The sequence below is a fragment of the Laetiporus sulphureus genome (genome assembly GCF_001632365.1).
Source record: "Laetiporus sulphureus 93-53 unplaced genomic scaffold LAESUscaffold_6, whole genome shotgun sequence".
Classification (NCBI taxonomy): domain Eukaryota; kingdom Fungi; phylum Basidiomycota; class Agaricomycetes; order Polyporales; family Laetiporaceae; genus Laetiporus; species Laetiporus sulphureus.
In genome coordinates this window covers 526,648-540,638 of record NW_024468515.1, presented here as the reverse complement: position 1 = coordinate 540,638, position 13,991 = coordinate 526,648, and the positions used below count along the sequence as shown (strand labels likewise).

At 49.5% G+C, this 13,991-nt stretch overlaps 4 protein-coding genes across 4 annotated transcripts; 2 read left to right on the top strand and 2 right to left on the bottom strand.

Annotated features, from left to right (window-relative positions):
- Positions 1-1,982: 1,982 nt before the first annotated feature.
- LAESUDRAFT_722139 (GMC oxidoreductase) lies at positions 1,983-5,007 on the bottom strand. Its single transcript, XM_040908145.1, has 22 exons — positions 4,971-5,007; positions 4,842-4,923; positions 4,769-4,782; positions 4,619-4,718; positions 4,459-4,564; positions 4,334-4,407; positions 4,190-4,283; positions 4,094-4,164; positions 3,982-4,040; positions 3,889-3,927; positions 3,687-3,755; positions 3,453-3,628; positions 3,261-3,403; positions 3,139-3,211; positions 2,846-3,084; positions 2,732-2,796; positions 2,486-2,678; positions 2,396-2,428; positions 2,279-2,343; positions 2,153-2,225; positions 2,077-2,103; positions 1,983-2,022 (listed from the first exon to the last, which is right to left on the bottom strand). The coding sequence occupies exons 2-22, from the start codon at positions 4,903-4,905 to the stop codon at positions 1,988-1,990; spliced, it is 1,812 nt and encodes a 603-aa protein (XP_040767736.1). The 5' UTR covers positions 4,906-4,923; positions 4,971-5,007; the 3' UTR covers positions 1,983-1,987.
- A 1,127-nt stretch (positions 5,008-6,134) lies between these two features.
- LAESUDRAFT_756209 (uncharacterized protein) lies at positions 6,135-7,811 on the top strand (the record flags this gene model as incomplete). The annotated part of the gene is made up of 14 exons (XM_040912139.1): positions 6,135-6,157; positions 6,217-6,229; positions 6,282-6,336; positions 6,393-6,443; positions 6,497-6,726; positions 6,777-6,821; positions 6,870-6,923; positions 6,983-7,042; positions 7,099-7,186; positions 7,244-7,287; positions 7,340-7,362; positions 7,411-7,431; positions 7,480-7,678; positions 7,734-7,811. The coding sequence occupies 14 exons, from the start codon at positions 6,135-6,137 to the stop codon at positions 7,809-7,811; spliced, it is 984 nt and encodes a 327-aa protein (XP_040767735.1).
- A 2,156-nt stretch (positions 7,812-9,967) lies between these two features.
- LAESUDRAFT_673675 (uncharacterized protein) lies at positions 9,968-11,065 on the bottom strand. Its single transcript, XM_040905537.1, has 4 exons — positions 10,888-11,065; positions 10,738-10,820; positions 10,263-10,670; positions 9,968-10,197 (listed from the first exon to the last, which is right to left on the bottom strand). Exons 1-4 carry the CDS (start codon positions 11,030-11,032, stop codon positions 10,168-10,170), a joined length of 666 nt encoding a protein of 221 aa, XP_040767734.1. The 5' UTR covers positions 11,033-11,065; the 3' UTR covers positions 9,968-10,167.
- A 78-nt stretch (positions 11,066-11,143) lies between these two features.
- Positions 11,144-13,492, top strand: LAESUDRAFT_722135 (DWNN-domain-containing protein). The gene is made up of 7 exons (XM_040908144.1): positions 11,144-11,415; positions 11,473-11,732; positions 11,784-11,893; positions 12,003-12,127; positions 12,187-12,367; positions 12,418-12,775; positions 12,830-13,492. The coding sequence occupies exons 1-7, from the start codon at positions 11,244-11,246 to the stop codon at positions 13,319-13,321; spliced, it is 1,698 nt and encodes a 565-aa protein (XP_040767733.1). The 5' UTR covers positions 11,144-11,243; the 3' UTR covers positions 13,322-13,492.
- The last annotated feature ends 499 nt before the right edge of the window (positions 13,493-13,991 follow it).

Sequence of the window (13,991 nt, the reverse complement as noted above, 5' to 3'; positions counted from 1 at the left end):
ACATATAGATAACTGTTTACTATATACTATTTATTTACACCTCAGGAGTGTAAATAGTATAAATAGTTGGAGCCTTACTTGGTGGAAACCGTGCGTGATGGTACGGCCACACCGCTGTCGTCTACTGAAGCCCGGTTCTCTCTGCTCCTTTGGACAAACAAGCACTGTCCAACATAGTGAGGGAGTGGTGTCACGGCTTCTCTGCTAATGTTAGCGGAAAGCGGGCATGTGTGGTATGTCGAACAGTCGAATATGAGTCATCAATCTCTTTCATCTCTGGATCATTGGAGCACTCTGGTGTCGGCATTACATGCAAGGAGCGTTTTTCGCAGTGATGCAATCGCAGACCCGATTTTATATGGGGACACCATATATTTGCATCGAGGAGAGGTTGTTCAAACCGGTGTACGACCGGGGATGGAAGCTTTGCGCACGCAACTCGAGATCCTCTCTGATGAAACTTTTTGATGGCCCCTGGCCATCGAAGAAAGACGTCGGCGTATCCGATGACGTGCACATCTAAGCATTCTTTATTTCAATTGCTCCAAAAATATCTAACCTTTTGTCGCGTACCATACAAACGTTCTTCGTATCTTACTCCCGCCGTTTTCGCTCACTATTGACACGTTCAAGGTCACTGTGTGCGGGTGTGTTCGCCGGTCATTTGGACCTGGGCGTGCGGATGCAGCGCCCGGGACACCCCCAAGTAAGTATTGCTTACCCAGTGCAAGGTCAGGACTCGAAGCAAGATGTCACACGGCAATGCAATGTCCCAATTTGCATGGGTGAAGATGGATGCATATGGATGGCCCGCTCTTACTGCGCGCGCTGAGATCATCGATCTTCCTATTTCGGATCTAAAAATGAGGTTAGTACGCATGACGAACTGCTGAGCCATGCCAGTAAGGTGAACACATCAATCAGAAACGCAACCAGTGATATCAGCATCAATCGCAGTGCATTATTAATGAAATCGTTGGCTTGTTTCCTTCCATGAGTCTTTTGCTAGGAGCCTGACGTCTAATTAGATGCGAAGCTGACGGATCAGTCAGAACTTCTCAACCTGACGTTTTTGACTTCGGGCTTCGCGGACCTTCACCGTCAATGAATATTCGTCTTCCTTAGTCTCGTCCCCAGACATTCTCAGGACCATTCTTCTTCGATGTCCCTGCCTCTCGTTTCTCGCCCCGTGCCCTCGAGCTTCTGCTCTCGCCTGTTTGGACGCCGTTCTTCCGCCTCGACTGGCCCTGGTTCATCAATGTGGTACCACCGGCTTGAGCTCGTGACCATTCCTCTCACTGGCCTCTTCCATGATGTTCCCGCCCAATTCCCGCCCGCTGGGCTGGAAGTCGTTGCTCGTCAGGATTTCAAGTGCTCGTGACCGTCTTCGGATCTCTTCCCGTTCTCCATCGCTGTTCGTTATTGTCTTGCCACGTCATCTGCTCTCGCTTCTCTTCGTCGAGCTGTCTTTCCGCATTATCCTTAGTGTTTTGCTGTCATGGTTTTATCGCCTCCTCCGATATCTATAGGACAGAGGTACAGAGATGCTCGCTCGGTAAGTCGACACCTCCACCACGGTGAGAAGCCATTGTTACAGCATTGCACTTCGGACGTGAGCAGTAGGTGCCAGAGTTGCCCCCAGTCCAAATCCGGTGCGCCACAATGCATCAGCAAAAGTTGCATCGGATAATATGCACATATCCGTGTATGTTTAATGGTGGGCGAAATTGGTCAAAATGACAATTGAATTCATCGCCATCGCCGTGGGACAGCTCAATCTCACATAGTACAATGTGGTACGGATGGGACTAAGTATGTCAGCTTCTTCATAACGAGCTACTGTCATCCACGTTCGGGCAGAATCAAACACAGAAATACTCCGAGCAACGGTGCGAGAACAAACAGGCAAATATATGGGAGGCACCCTCATGCAGATTCTTGCCTCAGAAGAAAGCTACGTACATTTCATGCAGTCGGTGTAGTCGACCTAGATACTGTGGATCGCCTTGATAATATCAGCAGCTATGCAAATCGTAGTAAGCGGAATGACCATCATATGCAAACAAGTGTACCAACCTTGTTCAGCAATCGCATAGGCTACCGCTGCGATGTGTTCAGTATCACCTGAGAGAATGTCAACATTCTGACTTACTTTGAGTATGAGAAGCAATTGGGAGCGGTACCACGGAAAGGTCCACGATACGTATGTTCTTCGTGCCATATACCTGCAATTGTTGATCGATATAAGTAGCAAAAAGTATGAAGTCATTTCCCCTACCTTGAGTGTAGCATCCACCACCCCGCCTTTGTCCTCAGGCAGCATGGACGCACTACCCACAGTGTCTGTCACGCCAATCAATGATTCAAGGACGAATCAGACAGGCTTCGGACTCACGCCAGATTGTAGACAGATTCTTCTTCACCGTATCTAGTAAGTAGACATCAGCGTCGTTGAGAGCCCTTCGACGGTAACAACTATTCCTACCACGTAGCTGCTCGTCGGTGATTACGCCAGGCCCCGGGACAACTTCCTGTACGGTTATGCTCTTGAAAGGTTCTGTCTGTGCAACCTTGCGCGCGAATTTCGTTGCTTCGACTAAGATTTCCAAGTCTACATTGTCTTCAAAGTAGTGCGGGTCGATAAGTGGGGCGGCCTTGGGGTCCGCGGATTGGATATGCTGATGGATGCAAATAAATTACTGGTCATCGAGAAATAATCATGGGCACTGACAATGCTGCCTCTGGAGAAAGGGTGAACGATGCATACAGCAAGAATAACGTACGGCCTTCCCTGGACTGAGAGCGATGTCAGATATAATTACCACGGACAACGAGCGAAACGTACTGGGTGGTGCAAAGGAGAATGGCATAACAAGTAGTTCAGTATCCGGAACCGTTACATTTTTGAGGAGATCGAGCTGTATATCAAGTTGCTCCTTCACACCAGGAGGGTACGCTGAGGTATAGGCAGAATGCTTCTCAGCGCATCGTTCAATTATGGCATTCGCGTTTTCCGAGAATGCCTGGACAGGAAGGAAGGTGACACCAGTCATCGCCAAGGCAAATGGCCCCGTCAAGTTGGGGCTTTATGAGCAATTGTAAGTGACTATGAGCAACGAGGTGAAACTGAAAGCCTACTGGGAACTGCGCAACTTCTCTTGAAAGTTTGGATCCTCGAGGAGGTTGCTGCTCACGATGCCGTCTTGCATTTCTGAACATGTTTCAGTCATCACGATTGAGAGAATGTCTAGTCAATATACCTAATACAATCTTGGTAAAAAGCTTGTCTCTGACGTTCGCGCCAACGGCGGGAAGATCTTTCTGGACGACTATGCCAAGGGGCTCGAGGATAGCACGGTCACCGATACCGCTCAATTCAAGGATGGTCGGCGTTTTAACGGCACTGTAGATACGATCATCGAACGATCTGCGCGACAATATGGAAAACCTACCCAGCAGACAAGATGACTTCTTTACCCGCATACACTGTATAGGTGCATCCATTGCATTCAAACTCAACCCCGTTGGCAATCATTTCGCCACCATCCCTTGAGGTAATGATCTTAGTGACGTAGGCTTCAGTGAGTACTTTCAGGTTCGGGCGATCGATGACAGGGAGCAGGTATGCCTACATGTGTGCATGCTATAAGTAGCGTGTCAAGGGAGCTAATGATTGTCTAACTCACATTGGTAGCATAGCTCCTATTTCCCGTCTCGGGATCTATAATGGATACAGATTTCCATGTTCCCGTAGTCTATTGTCTTGTCAGGCTGGTTATACGCTCGATAGCAATGTGCTTGCCTCTCCGCTCAACTATAACGAGTGCCATAGCCGATGCGACCAAGTCATGAAACAGCTTGGTATGTTGACGGGGACGGGAAACTTACAAAATCATGAGAAACTTGGACACCATGCTTTGCAAGACTCTGCAGTATGCGTCAGGATCTTAAATGACTGTTGCTATATGAGAACTTATGTACCTTCTGGTAGGGAGCCTCGGCACCAGAGCTAGTGGGAACAAAGGAGATTGGAATAGGGCCTGAGGTTTTCTACACTGAGATAAGGAAGATGAAGGGGAACGAACATACTGACCACTCGATCCCACAGACTTCTTCCCAATCAAATCTTTGTGTTCAGTAGAAGTGGCCACTATTGGTACAAACCTATGCCACTTGGGTCAGCTGTAACCTAGGTGTCAAAACAAAGGCTAACTTCTCGCTCTTCTTGGAGTATTCGTAGAAGTGGTCCCAGTTCCAACCGAGATTGCCGAGTCGCTCGATGGCTAGAGATATTTTTAGTGAGTCCCGTACGATGGGACTGAATGCAACCGACCGTCAATGTCCTCGCGCTGCGGCCTAGTCCACAGCATCGCATTCAGTGAAGAACTACCGCCAAGACCCTTGCCGCTAGATAATATTTTAGACGCATGATATTGCAAATGACGCTCGCGTGCTCACCGATTCCAAACAAGCGCCGAGTTTGCGGCATGAGCTTGAGGGACAGTAGGAAATTTCCAGTCATATTCGGGTTGCATGAATTGTTGCAGCCAACCGTTAGGACTCACTGAGCACAATGATCACATCATTAGCAACCGTTATACGCTGCAAATGAGCTCACGAATGCGAAGGTCATCGATATGGGCCTTTCCAGCTTCAAGAACGACCACCGCAAAGTTAGAATTCTCGCTAAGTCGATTCGCAAGGGTTAGGCCCGCCGTCTGGAAACGGAGGATGAATGCCGCGGCCGCTAGTGTCTGAGAGAGCAAACCCCTACCCCACCACCTAAAAACACGATGACTGTGAGTATTTTCCAGCTATGTAACGAGGCCCTTCCATCTCACCGACAATGACGAAGTCGAAACGCTTTCCACTGATATCGGCGACTTGAGACAGTCTGCTCTCCATGGTTGGGTTTTCAGGTGAGTGCTGTTGAAGCTTAACGGCGGATCAGAGTCGAGCCTTTAACCTGGATCTGAGAACGGTGGGAAAAGATCGCTGGAGAGACGGGAAAACGGGAGCCCAGCACGTCTCACTCTCGTCAGAGACCGCGAACACTCCATCTCACTATCACGAAGCTGCTTGATGACAGATGATGTTGCGAGACACTCGGCGATGTGGTAAAATCTGACCGAAGTGAAATCATGTGTTGATGAATGTAGCTATTATGGTCGATGCATGAAGATACGGTAAGGCACGGGGATATCAGAAGAAGAATGCAGACTCGAAACCATCATATAGGGAAGGCACCGCCGACGCTTTGCACGGAAGTTGAACAAGTACCAGCCTCATGGAACCTTGATTGGGATAGATGGCCCAACTCAGTTCCGACGATAATGAAAGATGGATCCAACTCCTACGAAGTGAATTCTTGTGATAGATCTGGCGGTTACGATATGAACAAGCTGACAGTTCAAGTACCGCGTTGTTGATCGAACAACGCCGCGGGTTAGATCGGAATTACGGCTCCTAGTGGCGCCAGTCACCACGTCTGGGAACGAGACTAATAGGCCTGCTTCTTCAACCCCTTTTGGAACCCGTGTCGCCCCGTGATGAGTATGCCGAGACATGCCGAATGATGCTGTTGACGTGCCGCTGACTTTCTCGGATCCCATCGGGCATGCCTGAGTCTAATATGTACGACGAGATCTGAGACTCTGTAGTAGACATGTCTATGATAGGCTACGTGAGAAAGAACGGCATCATGTTCGGTCGATATTCGCTACAACGATCCTCAGCCCACCGCACATCTCAGCCAATAACGTGCCATCCGGTATTCAATTGACGCATTTCGGAGATGAAGATGCTCATGTAACGTAATTTTGAATCAGACGAGGCCCGGGTGTGTCAGCTGAAACAGCGGACCATGTCCGTTTGCCGGCGATAGTACTCGTGAACCTCAAGTGAGTGCGAACACGAACATCACTTAGCCACCGTGAGAGGTTCATTGTCTCGGACTCTCCGGGGGTATGACCTCTACAGCAGGCTTCGGTGGATGGCTCTGCTCAATGCCACCTGCTGTCCCACACTGTCCGCCTTCGCAATTGCTTAAAGCCTGGCACCTTTTTCTGTCCCTCCTCATAGACCAGAGTCGGCCCAAGTGAAAATCAAGGATCGTTCGTGACCTGTGATCAGTGATGGCTGCCAAGGACACTTTATTGTATGTGCTATTAGAGCCTCTCCGTTGAACGACTTTCCTGACGCAGGATTCCATTGTAGGGCAGGCCCTTTGGTAAGCTACAGCGCAAAATTCAATGTATCATGCAGCACTGACTGTTCTCTAGATCTTGGGGATGTTCTTTAACTGGGGTCTGCTAGGCATGCTCATCGTGCAAGTCTGTAAGGGCGGCCCAATATCGCATGTAAACATGAGCATAGCTGATTAACTGATGCAGACATTTATCATATCTGCTTTCCTCGAGACCGCCTCACTATGAAATGCTTTGGTATGCATGCAGCACTATGCATTTCGACACTAGCCAGACGTCGTTTATTCCAGTCTACGCCGTGTTGGCCTGCGAGATAGTCCAAACCGGTCTCCTTACAGCTGATTCATTTGATAATTGGGTATATGGCTATGGTAACATCGACGCGCTGGCCACTTTCCACAATGGCTGGTTCAGCGTCCCTGTCATATGCGGCGTGCTATCAGCGGGAGTCCAAATGTTTTTTGCGTGGCGCATCTACGTGCTGTCAAGAGCTCGTCTGCTAGTTGGTGCCATAGTTATCGTATGCATTACTCCGTTGATTCTTGTGCATTTTTGATGGAGTCTCTCCAGGTTGCATTTGCACAGATGTCAGCTGCCATCGCCAGCGGTGTGAAGGTCCGTCATCTGAAGTAAATTAAACTGTGATTAATCTATCGCAAGCAGCTGAAACTATTGCCCGCCGCCGCCGATCAAGGACAAGCCACGCCTTATATTGATGTGCGAGCTACTTCGCGCCAGTGTAGGTGAACGTCCGACTGATTCAGAACTAACATTAGGCATGGCTGGTTGGAAGTGTATTTACGGATATAGTCATTGCTGTCTCCATGACATACCTCGTTGGTCAACCCCGCATGCTTCCTGTCAAGGCCGCTGATTTCCATTGTTCGAACAGCTGTCACGATCCAAGACTGGTGTGAAACGCTCCGATGCCATGCTCAATCAACTCATTATTTTGGTCGTGGAGACTGGCTCCTTGACTGGTTTGTTAAGCGATCACTGCCAGTGACTCGTGACGACATTGCTCACTCGTTCCTCAGCAACTATCGCGACAATAGACCTGATCGTCTTCAACGTGACGCTGGTGGGTCCATTCTTTTCCTACAATGTTGCCATGTCTCAACCAAGAACTCAAGAAAACGTACCTCCACACGTGCCTGTGCGTCCGTCGTTCAATCTTTGTTATTGATACTAACGTGCTATCCAGAGTGATGATGCTCTCAAAGTTGTGCGTCGTTAATTCTTATGCAGGATTAAAGTTCACCGCGGTTGTTAGATATTCGAACACCCTGCTTATCAACTTCAACAATCGGGCCAGGATGCTGCAGTCCGGAGAGGTTATCTCCATGTCTACTTTCAATGCTGCGAATCACACGTTTTTATCTGGGTCGGAGTCAAAGCGCACCGACAGCGCCATCCCGAGCAATGCGTTCCATGTGGAGGTTACACAGGAGATATGTACAGGAGATGCACAGGTTAGACCACCACATATATGTTCTACGTGATATCATCGTTGACTATACTTCACAGAAGGCTGGCATGGCCTTCGCTCCTTCAGACAGTACCTCCAGTGAATTCAAGGACCATCACAACCATTCTGTTGTTTAAGTTGTCCGCCCGCAATGCTGCACCCTGCCGCGATGTGCGCCCAGTTCAATCCGTCTAACCAGTCTGCTTATGCCCTTCCATAGTTCCATAACAACGCCAAACAGTCGTATGCGAAACATGCACATATATACATATACGGGAGCTCAACCTCCTTACGTCATAGAGTGTTTGCACAGTAAAGTGCTCGATGCAACTCGAGCCATGCGCTATGGTCTATGTTTCATGCTGTCCGCGTGTTCTTACAATACATCTTCTCGTATGCGCTTTTGATCGAAGTTTCAGTGCGGACCCGGGAGCTCGTCATGGCGCAGTTATCGGAGAAGGAGAGGACGAAAATGCAGTCACACGCACGGCGAATTTGCCGAAGATCACTGCACAGTGTAAGGAGGGACAAATGGTTAGCACTATGCGAGGTACGTGCCCGTTTCAGCGGGCCACTGGCAGCCCAGTCCTCACCATCATCTCCCAAAGAAAAGGGACCGCCCAACTACCTGAACTTCAAATTGGCCAACGATCAATTGCGTCGACAACGCTGAGCGCTATATGCATAGAAACTGATCGAACATGAGAATATACAGGCGACGTGGCGCACTGGATCGGTCTTCATCTCGTCGCTGAGGTTCGTGTCCAGCGCATAGAGATGCAGATACGTGCTCCAACTCACACCAAGTTCAGGACAGTTCATTCAACCGCACTCCGAGTTTCACATGGACCAAATCAATGACCAGAGTCGTTAATGATACTATCTGTTCAGATGTTCTCATTACCTCAGGGTCTATTGACTTGGAACGTGACCTAGAATAGGCCTTCAAGCATTTCACCACGCGAAGCCAACAAGTATAACTCTGGTTTGCTCTGCCTTTTAGGAATATATCTTGTTGGGGTCTATTGGGGATGCTAATTGTTCAGATCCGCAACAGAATAACGCCACACTCACGGTATTATCACGATCACGCTCATTGCTGATTCTCTAGCGCAGGTATTTATAACGTCTGCTTCCCTTGAAATCGCTTCCATTTACTCAAATGCCGTTTTTGTACGCGTAGAGTGCAATTGGTTCGCCAGTATATGGCGTCCTGATATACGGCATGGTTCAAAAGGGCTTGTCACTGCTGACCCTGCTCCATAACTGGGTTCGTGAAATAAGCAACATCATCAATGCGCTGGCTGCTCTCTAAAACAGCTGAATCAGTGTGTCAATACACACTCGCTAGTGTCGTAGTCCTCGACTTCTCGTGTGTTCCATTCTCCTTCATGCGTGTGCAACTAGTTTTACCAGAATGGCGGTTGCAACTGCTAGGGGCATCGAAAACCGTGAAGCCATTGCAAGTGCGAGCTATCTTTGATGCAGCACGAACAGCTCAAGCTCCTGCCGACCGCTGATGTTGAAGAGACGGTCACGCCTTATGAGTCCTTTGACGCCATATCAAACGGCATTCCACTAAAACATGAATGTGAACTGTCGTAGGCATAACTTTGCTGGAAGCGTGTTCACGGACATAGTCATCCCGGTTTCTACGATATCCCTCGTATGTCCCTGTCGCAAGTTCTTGAACTTTTTTTTTCCTCTAATGGATCGTTTGGCGTAGTCAAGAAGTGGCGTGAAGCAAACGGATGGTACATCAAGCTCATAGCTTAATTGTTGCGATCGGATCCTTGATCGGGTCGTCCAACGGCTAGTCCAGCGTGACAATCGACGTGTTCACGACGTCGCTAATTGTAGATAGAATGCCCTACAGTGACTGTTGTTACAGTCAATATATTTCTCTTCGCGGTGGAATTGGTATATTTTTCGCAACATCCTACTCAAGGACCTGAAGGAATCGTTTCTCCACGTCTTCCCGTATATCCATCCTTCTTCACGTTATTCCGTGCTGTTGCTCACCATCGCTTCCTACGTATGAAATCACCCTGCTGATCAACGTCAAAATCGCGCGGGATTGCGCAATCTACGAAGGTACTTGTCGTTGATAACTCCGGTGACATTCGAAAAAGTCGGAAACTCGAGGCTGTAGCGGAATTTGTCGATGATGAGGCGATGGGGTCATCCTGGCAGATGGCAAAGGTACTGAGCGTACAGGCCTCCTGGAGGATGCCCACATCGATTGGATGTCGCATAATTGCGTCTCTGATGAATCGAATATTGCTAGACAGAGAGCCGATGCCATTAGCAGGGGTCCTCCAAGCTGCTGGGCTGCAGAGTTTTCATAATCAATGTCGCGATCTTACCCATTTGACGAAATTAATATGTGACGGTGGGGTTGTGTGTCGTCGAGCATCACCAGAATTGGCAAGCTTATGAAGCAACTCGCAGAATTTGTCTCCAAGCCCCATAGAGACGTAGCGATTACAGTCATCAGTGCATTTTTCTATCCTCGAAGAAGCGCTGCAAAAAACATCGCGAGGACTTAATCAGGTTGCTGACGTCTCCAGACGATGGCAATTACTCACCCTCAGGTGCCTCAATTGCCACGCACAAGTGAGGACCAATACGACAATTTGCGCTACGCTATACCACACTGCGCGACTGTTTGTGGCCTCACTCAAGTCGCGGAAATTCGCCTCTCTCTCGCGCTGATACTGCTGTTCTCTCCGAATATCCTCCAATTTCTGGTTCAAATCGCGAAGTTTAGCCGAAAGCTCGGAAATGTGTGATCGGTCATGTTCTGTGTCGGGCTTAGTAGCACCAACAACGATGTCGAGGTACAACCGAATGTGTGTTGAGCCAAACCACGACCCGGAGGAGGGATAGGATGCGGAAAGGCAGATAGCGTGGTCTCCTGCGTCGTGCGACGTGAATGTGAACCGTCCTTCCGGAGGACCGCGTGTCTTCACGACGTTATGACTTGTCTCGAGTTCCTGAACAGCAGAAGCGCGCGTCAGTGACGACGACGTGTACATAGCTTAGTGTGGCCAAAGTACTCACGTCCACCTCAACTAGGATTCCTAGCTCGGGATTCTCGATATATGCTTGTTCTTTTTCTGACCACTCAAGTGCTCTATAGTGTCCTACAATATGCGATCCGTCAGCATACTATGCACACATGTAGCATCAACGGGTGAGGAGCATGCATACCATCTACGACTGTATCAGTAGGAAGTTCCTCGACAAAGCACCGTTTTTCATTTGTGTCGAGATAGAAATGGAGGGCATTTGCACACGCAATCAACGAGAACAGCAGAAAGAGCGGAAACAAAGGCAGACGGGCGGAGAGGGCCATGAACGGACGTGTCGTGGTCGTCGGTCGTGGCGAGTAGCAGCCGTGGGAAAATTGCTCAGGCAGCGCTTATAGCAGCATGAATCGCTGTGCACCTGGTCTGCTCTTTCTCGTCTCAAACCGTCATCTGCCATTGTCCTGCTGTCGTCTTTTCTACCCTTTGTCCGCCTCGTAGAAATAAAGAGTGGTCTTTTACCCATAACTTGGCTGTTCGATGGCATCGTCGGTTTTCTACCGGTTCAAAGCTCAGAAGGATGAGTCGAGGATAAATTTTGACGGTACCGGCATATCTGTCTTCGACCTCAAGAAAGAGATCATTCTAGCAAACAATATGTCAAAAGCCAATGATTTTGATCTCATCGTACTCGATGGCTCTTCCGGAGAAGGTAGGATTTCGAAGCACTACGATGAAGTCTGTCCTCACCCTAGCTTTTTCATCGTAGAGTTCAAGGATGACTCTTATTTTATACCCCGTTCCTCATCTGTGGTGGTGAAACGAATATATGCTCGCCCTGGGAAGGGCAAGGCTGCTATGTATACCAGCAGTGCGGGAAATGCTTCAACGACATCTGAGGTACCTTCCCGAACGTCTGGAGGCGCCAGCACTCCCGGGTCTTGGCATAGGGGTACAGGTAATATTTCTAAGCGTTTTGATGTCAAAGTGGAGAAGGATGCTTCCACCGTTACTCTCAAAAGTGCACAGGTATGCTGCAACATCTGGTCTATTGCCCCGTGCACTCTCATTCTCTTCCAGGCAATTTCCGTCAAAACCGCCGTCACGAATGAAGACGAAGCTGCAGCCATGGCGGCCATGTTCCAAATGCAAAGTGCAAACTGGGAGGAGACCCAGGAAAAGATGTCTCAGTCGGTGTTTTGCCTCATGCGGCATTGCTGTCACTATAGTAGAATCTCTTCTAATGAATTTGTTTCTCGTGTGGTCCGTGCTGTTTTTATTGCATATCGCAATCAACAGTGCCGCCCGCATTCCCAGTGCACTCCGAGGTTCCTCACTAGGAGGTCGTGGTGGGAAACACTACCATCACCAGCCGGACCGCCCGCTACCTGCCAGCTATGTATGCTACCGTTGCGGCCAGAAAGGTTTGCAATACTTCAGACATACGCGCATAGAATTTCTCACCGTACGATTGCATTCTAAGGTCACTGGATACAAGACTGCCCTACAAACAACGACCGTGACTATGATAATCGACCTCGCATCAAGCGTACGACCGGTATTCCTCGCAGCTTCTTGAAAGCAGTTGAGACGCCTGTAGGTCAGGTCGGGCAAGGCGTCATGGTTACGCCTGAGGGTGGTTACGTCGTAGCGCAGCCCGATGTGTATGTCCGCCTAGAAATCAACAAATTCACTTCACTAATCGAGCCTCTAGCGCATCATGGCAGAAGCAAGTGACGAAGCACAAGGGTGTGACGGAGGCCGATATTCGTGAGCGCACGCCCATAGATCCATCCCTCGTATGTCCGATAGACAACAAGCTCTACCGTGATGCTGTCAAGACACCATGCTGTGGTACTCTCTACTGTGAAGAATGCATACAGACGTATCTGCTTGAGCGCGACTTCATCTGCCCCAATTGCGGCGCTAAGGTTGCATCACTCGATAAACTGATGATGGACAAGCCCACGCGGACGAGGGTAGCAGATTACATCGACCAAGAGATCGAGAAGAGCAAGCATGAAATCGAGGAGGAGATCAAGTCAACAGGGACGCCGGAGCCGTCCAACAAAGTAGGCACCATTTGCTATTCATTGCTTCCAGCAATGTGAACTTTTGCCCTCTAGGAAAAACAAGCATTGGAAGCCGCAGCATTTGATCAGGAGTACTACGAGCAGCAGCCCGGCAACGAGCTGGATGTGTCACAGATCATAGCCGAAACGATCCCCCAACTTCAAGCGCAAATATCCCAGATCCAAATCATGCTCAATAACCCGTCGCTTCCGCCACAGGTACGGCGGCAGACGCAGATGAAGCATCAACAGCTGCAGATGGAGCTTCAGCAGGCTCAGGTCGTCGCGATGGCCGCGTCGTTCCAGCCTGCCGCAGCGGCTGCAGCAGCGATGCCGTTCAACAACATGCAGGGCTTCCAGCAGGACTTCCACCCCGGCGCGTGGACGAGCTCGTTCCCGAACCAGCAACCTGCGAGCCAGGATTCGGCATACCAGCGCCTGCCGCTGAACAACAGGAGGAGGAACCTGAAGCGCGAGCGGCCGTCGGATTTCTTGGAGGTAGGAGGGAGCGAACAGGACGCGAAGATTCCGCGGTACTGGGAGTGATGGAGAAGCGGTTTAGTTCTAGATTGGGGAAGGTCATCGTTGAGTCCGGGACGGCGGGTTCTTGCACTGAACATTCATGCTAGCCGTCACTCTCCACGATAGCTCTCATGCTTGCATGTACCTAGATTCTGACGCACGCATATAATAATAACAATATCACATTCGATGCACCACTTACTACTGAGGGAGTCTGAAAGCTCACAACCGACCACATGAGGAATCTGAAAACTTTTATTCACTTCGATGTACATTCTTTGCTTCTACTCCTCCAACTTGTAACGAGCGATGGATAAGATACAGACGCAGAACGCAGACAACAGAGCCAATGTCAACCGGACAAAAGAACAAGAACGCGCACGGAATATATACGAGCGGGCCAAGGGAAGTGGGAACAGGAACGGGGAGCTCCGGCTGGTCCAGGGAAGGAGTGCAGAGAGAGCGAAGGAATACTGCATTAGTGTAGCGCGTATAAAACAGACAGCAGTAGGCAGAGGTTGTAGCGGGCGGCTGGAAGGCGTGAAGTCAATGTCCATCTGGGATGAAAGTGAATCGGTATCTCGTGCGTCAGTCCTAGTCTGCCGCGGTCGGCATGGATATGTGTTGCGTGCGTGTATGCATGAAAGATGCATGGTCGGTGGGATGGGCGGGGCATGGAATGGACGCGTGTGCA

What these genes read in the sequence shown, in the direction of transcription:
- LAESUDRAFT_722139 (XM_040908145.1), bottom strand. Translation starts at nt 4,905, where the DNA reads ATGGAGAGCAGACTGTCTCAAGTCGCCGATATCAGTGGAAAGCGTTTC. An exon ending in TTTTACCAAGATTGTATTAG is followed by an intron (nt 3,212 to 3,260) that starts GTATATTGACTA and finishes AAACATGTTCAG; the next exon opens with AAATGCAAGACGGCATCGTG. An exon ending in CACCGACGAGCAGCTACGTG is followed by an intron (nt 2,429 to 2,485) that starts GTAGGAATAGTT and finishes TCTACTTACTAG; the next exon opens with ATACGGTGAAGAAGAATCTG.
- LAESUDRAFT_673675 (XM_040905537.1), bottom strand. Translation starts at nt 11,032, where the DNA reads ATGGCCCTCTCCGCCCGTCTGCCTTTGTTTCCGCTCTTTCTGCTGTTC. An exon ending in TACTGATACAGTCGTAGATG is followed by an intron (nt 10,821 to 10,887) that starts GTATGCATGCTC and finishes CGCATATTGTAG; the next exon opens with GACACTATAGAGCACTTGAG. An exon ending in GGCAATTGAGGCACCTGAGG is followed by an intron (nt 10,198 to 10,262) that starts GTGAGTAATTGC and finishes TGTTTTTTGCAG; the next exon opens with CGCTTCTTCGAGGATAGAAA.
- LAESUDRAFT_722135 (XM_040908144.1), top strand. Translation starts at nt 11,244, where the DNA reads ATGGCATCGTCGGTTTTCTACCGGTTCAAAGCTCAGAAGGATGAGTCG. An exon ending in CGATGGCTCTTCCGGAGAAG is followed by an intron (nt 11,416 to 11,472) that starts GTAGGATTTCGA and finishes TTTTCATCGTAG; the next exon opens with AGTTCAAGGATGACTCTTAT. An exon ending in CGCCGGAGCCGTCCAACAAA is followed by an intron (nt 12,776 to 12,829) that starts GTAGGCACCATT and finishes TTTGCCCTCTAG; the next exon opens with GAAAAACAAGCATTGGAAGC.